The sequence below is a fragment of the Schistocerca piceifrons genome, chromosome 4 (genome assembly GCF_021461385.2).
Source record: "Schistocerca piceifrons isolate TAMUIC-IGC-003096 chromosome 4, iqSchPice1.1, whole genome shotgun sequence".
Lineage (NCBI taxonomy): Eukaryota > Metazoa > Arthropoda > Insecta > Orthoptera > Acrididae > Schistocerca > Schistocerca piceifrons.
Window position 1 is genome coordinate 786,974,059 of NC_060141.1, and position 9,827 is coordinate 786,983,885.

At 45.1% G+C, this 9,827-nt stretch overlaps 1 protein-coding gene across 1 annotated transcript in view; it reads right to left on the reverse strand.

Moving 5' to 3' along the window:
• Window positions 1–9,356, reverse strand: part of LOC124796169 (cilia- and flagella-associated protein 299-like) — a 54,183-nt gene extending 44,827 nt beyond the window's left edge. The window contains exon 1 of the mRNA XM_047260260.1: window positions 9,214–9,356. Within this exon, the coding sequence (XP_047116216.1) occupies window positions 9,214–9,356 (143 nt within the window). The remainder of the gene's footprint in view (window positions 1–9,213) is intronic.
• Window positions 9,357–9,827: the final 471 nt, after the last annotated feature.

Here is a 9,827-nt window from a genome sequence, read left to right on the forward strand (position 1 = left end):
AGTGTAGAATCTGCTGTACCCCATTATTGGCATGTTATAACGGTGGAAGGTATTGATGAGATTGCTGTTGCTGTAACTTTCCATGCAGTATGTCAACTGGGTAGTACTAGTGTAATGTAACAAGAATTGTCCATCCCAGGGTCTGTTCTACCAAAAGTTTTACAGTCTGTTTCACACTGGTACTTGTACAAGATCCAGATGGTGCAACAACTGAAACCTCATGATCTGCAGCAACAGTCAAAATGGTTCAAATGGCTCTGAGCACTATGGGACTTACCTTCTGAGGTCATCAGTCTCCTAGAACTTAGAACTACTTAAACCTAACTAACCTAAGGACATCACACACATCCATTCCCGAGGCAGGATTCGAACCTGCGACCGTAGCGGTCGCGCGGTTCCAGACTGTAGCTCCTAGAACCGCTCGGCCACCACGGCCGGCAGCAACATTCTGAATATGTTCTTAAGTTCCTGGTATGGGCAGAAGTTGATCATGTGTGTCCAGCGAAATATTCTGTGAAGTGTCAAGGCACGTTTTATACCACATCATGCAGTGAACAGAGCACTGCCGAAACTGGGGTACTGTTAAACCACATGTTGAGCATGAAGAGCCATTGCACCCACTATATGTGATTGTGAATTGAGGATTCACAGGCACCTTTATTTCTGGTACATTCTTCTTTGAAGAGAATATACCCAGAGGGGCTGTCAGATGTGATATCTGGTTATCAAGACTTGCTTGTACAGCATGTGATCCCTGCTTTGGAAGAGCATAACTGTATGGAAGCCACTGTTTTCATGCAAGATCGGACAACACATGTCGCTCGCACAGTGAAAGATCTGTTTAATGCAACTTTTCACGATTGTGTTATCTCCAATCCAGTGCATGGACTACAAGATCGCCTGATCTGAATCCAAGTGACTTTTGGCTCTGGGGATATTTAAAAGAACACTTCTCCCAGGGTCACTTTCTGTATCTACCTGATCTGAGGACCAGTGTACAGGAACACATTACTCATATTCCACTGGAACTTCTGCGAGCAACAGTTGATCATGTCGTTTCACGGATGCAGCGTCTGGTTCTCATACTGAACCAAATGTGTAAGCGGTGGTTAACAATAGAATCAACATTATGCCTTTGTCACATGTTTGACCTTTCCTGTCCACGTCTCGTTCGTAGTACATTATATATGGAAACATTTCTATATATCCTTCTTGCATTTACACCGCCAGATTTGCATCTGCTGGCCAAAATTAGAATTAATTTTTTCCCAGCGTAAACCGGTTCCACACATTAGCATATTATCAAGTTTCGCTGCCATACGATATTTACAGCCCACACTGGACCTCTGTGAGTAGCTGCACCTTAATTATAACCACACACTAAATAGATTTCTTTTTTCGTAGAAGCCACAGCTGTATATGCAGCTTTACGTTGCTTGCAGAGCCTCGCATTAAAAAAACAATTTGATTTTAACGTATTACAAACGCTTGCTCCACGATGTACCAGCCCTTCTCAATAAACCTAATCCACTGGTAATGCACATTATAAAATGCACCAAAATAAACGAAAATTTAGAGAAGAAGGTGAACTAGATATAGATCAAGAGACACCGTACCATTAAAAATAATGGAATGGTCGATCACTTACTAACGTCTCATTTAAAAATATTTTATTACCACCTAAAGACTACGTTATATAGAAGAAAAATACGGCAATGGGAAGACGAATATCAACCATCGATACCTAGTAATGGGAAATATTGTGAACAAATACAGCCAAACATTCCCTCAAAGCTCCGAGTCCACGCAACAGAGACAAATAAAAAGTTTATAAGGTCTGTAATTTCCATCATACGCAACCATCGCTCATTCCTCAGCCACCTTCACCGAATTAAAAGAACGTGATTAACCTTATTGTTAATCTGATTGCTTATCAGCTGGAGATTTAAATTACGTACTCTTCGAATGTAAACTGTATGCAAACCATCACACTGATTTCCTGCTACAGTTAATCAGATCTCATCAACCATTACCTTCTCATATAGGCAGCTCTACTTCATCAAAATACACAGTCCAGTCACATCAGTGTGACCACATGTGAGAAGCCTGAATAACCACCTTTTGTGGCGTGGAACGCTGCGAGGCTTACAAGAGGAGAGTCAGAGAGGTTCTGGAAGGTACAAGAGAGGGATGTGGAGCCATACCGACTCCAGTGCGTGGCCAACTGCGCTAGGTTTCTGGGATGAGCATCCACGGAACGAACTGTCAGATGGAGGTGGCCCCGCAGATTCTCGATTGACTTTAAATACGAGGCGTCTGGTACTCAGAGGAGTACGGTACACTCATCCTGGTGCCCTTCAAATCACGCACGTACGACGTCTGTTAGAAAAGCATGTCACCTTAGGCCACGAAAAAAACTGGCTTACTTGAAGCTCTCGTGTCCTGACACAGGATAAAGGGAAGTTAAGGGATTGTGTTCACTCAGCAATTTCCCAGCGGTGAGAAGCAAATGCAGAAAGACAAATTCCCAGTGAAGGCAGGTTGATGACTTGGATCAGTGCCAAACAATGTCACATGTCATCTACGAGAGACGCGGTTTTTGGGACTCGATAGGATGCTTGTAGAAGAAGACTCATGGAATTCAGGGGCCTGATTAACACTGTTAATTTTCGATCAGACTAGGTGCTACACTGAAGGCTAATTCCAAACATTATAAAAAGCAAAGGAGGCACTTGGTTGCACAACAGAAATCAGTGTCAGAGGTCACGGGTCAGGTGCTAACAGAAGTAGCTAACACTAGCAGCATGTTAAGTACAAACTAGAGAGCAGCACTCCAAGTGAAAAAAAACAGACATGTCGCAGCTTACCGAGGCTTGCCAAGAGCAACAGAGAGTCGGCGCCCCAGCGGTCTGACTCAGAACTTCTTCCGGGTTTTTAAAGAATCGTGGCGGCGCACCATTTCTCCCTTCCTACAGTCGACTCGCCAGTCCACGGACACTTAACAAGTTCTGGCCGCTCTGGCGAGTCGTTCTGCATCTCCAGGGCGTCTCTGGCCAACCACATTTAGATTTTTCCCCTACTCTTGCTCTGTAGGCAGGGATTCTTGTGGATTTTACATTAACAAACTCCAAGTTTGGATCAACAGCGTTCACCTGAAGGCTAAATGTCATTGCCACTCTTACTACGGCCAGCAGCAACACTGTTATACGTCACTCGGCCCCGCCCCCCGCCCTCCTGTGTGTGGGGACTGCTGTAGCAGCACTCTAATCTGTGTAAAGCCACTGACGCTGCAGTTCTCACGAGCAAGTATCAAGCTTGCTGCCTCTGCTAAGACGGTCCTTTTCGTTGCCATCTTCTACAATGACGACTTACGACAGCGTCTAGGCGGTGGTGAAATTATCAGTTAATTCTCTGAAGTGAAACTTCTCCCCTGGGACAGAAGCACAGAGCGTCTCCAATTTATACGGCTCTAGAGTTATTATTTATCTCCAGTAACCTAAACGCTATCACTTTTGCCTGCTCTCTGCATTTTATCTCTGATTTCCTACCTTGGAGTGCCCTTGATGCCTCCAAAGAGCCTTAAGCGTAACGGTGTATACGTCATTATGTTGTCAGCATGTGACAAAGCATTGGATACATAATCACCTTGAAAGCCGTTCCGCTGGAACTCCACACACTTGCTCCAGTGCTGCCGCCATTGTTGGAAGCATGCCGAAAAATCCTCTTTCGCAATTGACTTTAGCTCGTCAGTCGTTGCTGCCATAATGTCCACCCTTGTGTGAAATCGCGTTCCTTTCAATGGCGCCAAAGGTTTGGGGAACAGCCAGAAGTCGCAGGGGGCCATATTAGGAGAGTAAGGAGCTTGCTAAAGCACAGAAATATGTTTTTTCGCCAAAAAAAGTCTGAATCGAGTGCGAGGAATGCGCTGGAGCATTGTCTGATGGAGGCACCAATTTCCTGTTGACAGGAAGTCCGGTTTCTTACGCTGCACAGCTTTACGTAAGCGACGGAGGACATCCCTACAGGACTCTCTGGTGATTGTTTGACCCTGTGGCGTGTAATCGTGGTGTACCGCACCGCGGAATCAAAGAAAGCAGTCAGCATCACTTTGACGTTTCTGCGCACTTGGTGAGCTTACTTTGGTCTTGGTGACGAGGAATGCTTACTCTGTGATGACTGTGATTTGGTTTGTACAGTGGTTATGACGTTCACCAAGTCAGGGTCACTGTATGTGGTGTCCAGCATGGTCCTATGAGACTTCAAAACGAAGTAACTTTTGTTCTGCCGTCAGCAGCTTCAGTACGGAATTCGCGAACACTCTCTTCGTGGCCAAATTTTCGGTCACAGAGGAATGTGCCGAAAAAATGGTCATGCCCATCTCTTCCGAAATTTCTCTGATAGTCACACGATGGTACCGCATTACCACAATGTTCATTTTAGCAATGACCTGGTCATTTTGGCATTTGATGGCCGACTGGAGCTTGGCTTGCTTTCCACCGATGTGCAGTCATCTTAAAACCAAAATCTGTGTGATGCCCACAGCATCGTCACCGAAAGCCGTTGAATCTTCCGAATACTTTCCTCCTGGCTTTCACCCAATTTGTGGCAAAATTTGACGCAGTAGCGCTGCTTCAGTCGTTCTGTCATTTCCATTGCAATGAAAAACCGACGCAAGCATTATACACTACCTCGCTCAACTGCTGCTTGCCAGCAACTGACGCTATCGACAAGCGGGAAAAATTCACGTATGTGCACGAAGCTTCAGGATCAGCTCATGCAAGGGCGCTATATTTAAACCCATCAGATGTTCGGAAAAATAAAGTCGGACACCTTTGAAACAGACCTCATACACTGCGAGCTGTGTGACACGTTGCACTGTCCTACATCTACATCTACATTTATATACCGCACAACGGTGTGTGGCGGAGGGTACTTTACGTGCCACTGTCATTACCTCCCTTTCCTGTTCCAGTCGCGTATGGTTCGCGGAAAGAACGACTGCCGCAAAGCCTCCGTGCGCGCTCGAATCTCTCTAATTTTACATTCGTGATCTCCCCTCTCGAAACCTGGCCAGCAAGCTACACCGCGATGCAGAGCGCCTCTCCTGCAGAGTCTGCCACTTGAGTTTGCTAAACATCTCCGTAACGCTATAACGCTTACCAAATATCCCAGTGACGAAACACGCCGCTCTTCTTTGGATCTTCTCCATCTTCTGCGTCAACCCGACCTGGTACGGATCCCACACTGATGAGCAATACTCCAGTATAGGTCGAACGAGTGTTTTGTAAGCCACCTCCTTTGTTGATGGACTACATTTTCTAAGGACTCTCCCAATGAATCTCAACCTGGTACCCACCTTACCAATAATTAATTTTATATGATCATTCCACTTCAAATCGTTCCGCACGCATACTCCCAGATATTTTACAGAAGTAACTGCTACCAGTGTTTGTTCCGCTATCATATAATCATACAATAAAGGATCCTTCTTTCTATGTATTCGCAATACATTACATTTATCTATATTAAGGGTCAGTTGCCACTCCCTGCACCAAGTGCCTATCCGCTGCAGATATTCCTGCATTTCGCTACAATTTTCGAATGCTGCAACTTCTCTGTATACTACAGCATCATCCGCGAAAAGCCGCATGGAACTTCCGACACTATCTACTAGGTCATTTATATATATTGTGAAAAGCAATGGAAATGTCGTGTGGCTAGGGCCTCCCGTCGGGTAGACCGTTCGCCTGGTGCAAGTCTTTCGATTTGACGCCACTTCGGCGACCTGCGCGTCGATGGGGATGAAATGATGGTGATTAGCACAACACAACACCCAGTCCCTGAGCGGAGAAAATCTCCGACCCAGCCGGGAATCGAACCCGGGCCCTTAGGATTGACAGTCTGTCACGCTGACCACTCAGCTACCGGGGCGGACGTGAAAAGCAATGGTCCCATAACACTGCCCTGTGGCACGCCAGAGGTTACTTTAACGTCTGTAGACGTCTCTCCATTAAGAACAACATGCTCTGTTCTGTTTGCTAACAACTCTCCAATCCAGCCACACAGCTGGTCTGATATTCCGTAGGCTCTTACTTTGTTTATCAGGGGACAGTGCGGAACTGTATCGAACGCCTTCCGGAAGTCAAGGAAAATAGCATCTTCCTGGGAGCCTGTATCTAATATTTTCTGGGTCTCATGAACAAATAAAGCGAATTGGGTCTCACACGATCGCTGTTTCGGGAATCCATGTTGATTCCCACAGAGTAGATTCTGGCTTTCCAAAAACGACATGATACTCGAGCAAAAAACATCTTCTAAAATTCTACAACAGATCGACGTCAGAGATATGGGTCTATAGTTTTGCGCGTCTGCTCGACGACCCTTCTTGAAAACTGCGACTACCTGTGCTCTTTTCCAATCATTTGGAACCTTCCGTTCCTCTAGAGACTGGAAAGGAAATTATGTTAGTTTAAATAAGAGAAAATGACGGAATGTGAAGTGAATTAAAAGTATCCCTTTTTTCTTCATTTTTATGCAACCACATTTTGGCGCGGGGTGCTGAGAGAAACGTTCGTCCGTCAATGGAAGTGCGCTTTATGTGCCCAACTTCCTGCTATAACACACACTTTCGTCTGTAAACAAGAAACTATCGGCGTATGGACTGAATATTTCGCTAATCACATAAGGATAGTACAACGACCGAGCCACAAAATGGAGTAACTGCGACTGAGTTGTGGCGTCATACATATTGCAGTATACAGCTAGCACTCAGGCACTGTATTCTAGGAAATTCCTCTAGTTATTAAAGAAATCTCTTTCCCAAACATGCAAGTAACTGTGTCCTGTCCTTTGCGTCTCAAAATAGCAACACATATGACTATAACGACAATGATGCTGCAGCACACACATTCATAGAAAAGGACTTTGGTGGGTGTTTTCACTTTACAACATAGGTTGTACTTCGGAAATCTATGGATAATAATTGTGATATTGAATTCATATCGTGTTGTGAGGCTTATAGATTCGTGGAGTATCGAGATGTGCACAGAATGATCACTTTCTGTTTCTCAGATGAGATGAATGATGTTAATGTGTTATTACTCTTGCATATTTCGTCGAACTCCACGTTCAGGTGAAACACGTACACTCTGCATAGTAACTAAGCAATGCAAAAGTTCAGAATTATACGGAACTCAGCGTTTCAGAAACTGCCATTAGTGTTCTTCAAAGGCATCGTATGGCCTGTCTTCAAAATACCTATAATGAGTATTTTACCCTGCGGATGAAGCGTGTTCCAGACCGGGACCGTAACCCAGAACCTTAGCTTCTGCAGGCAACTCTTACCTGCTGAGCTATCTAGGCTCCGCAAAGCTGTGAGGGTGGGTCGTCACTCGTCCCGTGAAGAGTGCTGCCCGCAGAAAGTAACGTTGTGGGTAAGACACCCAGTACGGTACAAAGTTGTAGTCTGCCGTACACAACACACAATATCTGCATATTCAGCACTTTTAAATCGTTAGAAGCCACTTGTACAATTAAATACGTGATGCTGAAGTCTGACAGTCTCGCAATCACTCACAGTAACAAATTTTCAATAAGCAACAGCCAACTGGGACTTACACAACGCTGTTTAATAACAGCAAAAATAAAGAGGTCAGGGGCGCAAGGCGAAAAGGCATATTTGGGCAGCGTAGTAAGCGCGAGGTACTAGCGAAAAAAACAGGAACATTTAATACGTTTTGTCTCTGGAATTCGAAATTGAGTGAATCGCTACGTGAACATTTTTGCTCCTTATAACTATTTCTGTTTCCTTCCACAATACTGACCTTCGTTGCTAGGAAATACTGTGTACAGCCAATGTCTAGTTCTCTATTGAAAATCCACCTCTCAGGTGTTTTATCAACACCGACAGGAAAAGTAGCGGCATAGTTGAAAGCACTAGTAGAGAGCTTCGCGCTTGTCGGTGTGCGAGAGCTGCTATATTCCAATCAAGGGTTTAACAACGAAGTAAAAACCTCACGAAGTCTCCTTCACGCCCTGCCGACTACAGTGAAGTACGATTACTACGGCACGCAGCTCACACATCAGCTCACTGCCGCATTTAATCGCCATCTGCGCTCCCAGCCACTGGGTCAGCGCAGCTGCAGCCGCAGCGTTCATCCATCCTGAGACCCCAACAGCAAAAAGTCGAATTGTTAATAACGATGGTAAGCTTGCAGACAGTATAAATTCAAATTTCATTTAGCACTATTTTCAAGGCCAGTTAAATAAAATACAGCAAAACTGCGCAATACGCTGCACAAAGGATCAAGAGGAAAGCGCAAGAAACGAGAGAGAACTAGCAGCAGGAAAACATGTCGCAAACATAGCATATTTTAGGTATGTGAATACATGTCATGTATAAGCATATAGTCGATATTTCAAGAGAAGACAGCTAAGTTGTGATCTGTTTATCTTTCCGTGCACCTCATAAAAGCGGCACAGAAACTCCGGCAGACTCAGGCTTAGATATTCCCAAAATCTGGCGCATCGGTAGCGACAGATTTTTTTTTTTCCAAAAATATCCCGAAGGTCTTAAGAACAATCTATTTTTCGCTGCTTTTTCACGGTTTTACGCGTCCATGTTTCTCTACAGAAATCATGGCAACTAAAAATATTTTTTACAGAGCATACGAACGACAAGACCGCCTGAGCACGACTGGAAGAACAAAGGCAGAAGGAAGGAAGATGATCAGTGGTTATTAGAGACGGAGCACGGATTAGGAAAGCATAGGGAAGGAAACCCATTCCGACATTTGCCTTAAGCGACTTAGGGAAATCACGGACAACCTATATCTGGATGGCCGAATGGGAATTTAAACTGTCGTATTCCAATGTGCTAACCACTGCACCATCTCCCACAGTTCGGGACAAAGAAAGTTACTGTCCAATTCTATTTGAAACACGAGCTACACGAGTGTAGCACTGAATATGGCGATTGACATGAACAGAGAAGTTTTTAAGTGTTTTACCGTTCCTCACTGTGCAACGCTAGAATAACGGCGAAATAACTGGTAGAGCCTTTACAGTGACGTCATATCTGGTGTAGCGCACTGCGTACGACGACGAGTCGTTAGGCATGCAAAGCGGGCGTTGTCTGCATTGTGTTTCAAGCTACGATGAGCACACTGTTGCAGACGGTGCTCAGACTGTCGGCGCCTTGTGATCGGAGCTCACCTGTATCCCAGTTCCGCGATGGTGCGGGCCGCCTCCCTGGAGCGCAGGTACAGCAGGTCGTGCGCCGTCACCAGCGAGTCCAGGTAGTCCTCGTACGTGAGGAACTGCAGCAGCCACTGGTCCGTCGCCGGCTGCTTAGACATGGCGCTGCTCTAAGCCACGCTTCTGCACACACCAACAGAGGCGCTACAGTGCTCAAGACGAAAAATCGGTTAATACGAAACACTACTGCGTTCCCGTCGAGGTACTGCGTCTTTTCACTTTTTTTCCTTGGATACGAAACAAAATTTGTTTATCGCGAAAGATTTCGCTTCTCAGACGAACAAATACACTGATAAGCCAAAATATTATGATCAATGACCACCGCGAAGTTTAATGCCGGCTGGGGCGCAGCGGATAAGTGAAGGGATAAGGAGAGTATTAAAGAGTTTTACAGAAAGGGCTTAATCGATAAAATTTTGATACGGAACGCAAGTCTGGAAATGTACCGTTTGGATGTAAGACAAGTTTGAAAATCGGATCACAATTAAATCTTCGGCTCAATTCTAGTGTCTGATTCCACACATTGGTTCTTAGCAATGACGTCATACCTAAGGCAAAGACGCTACATGGAG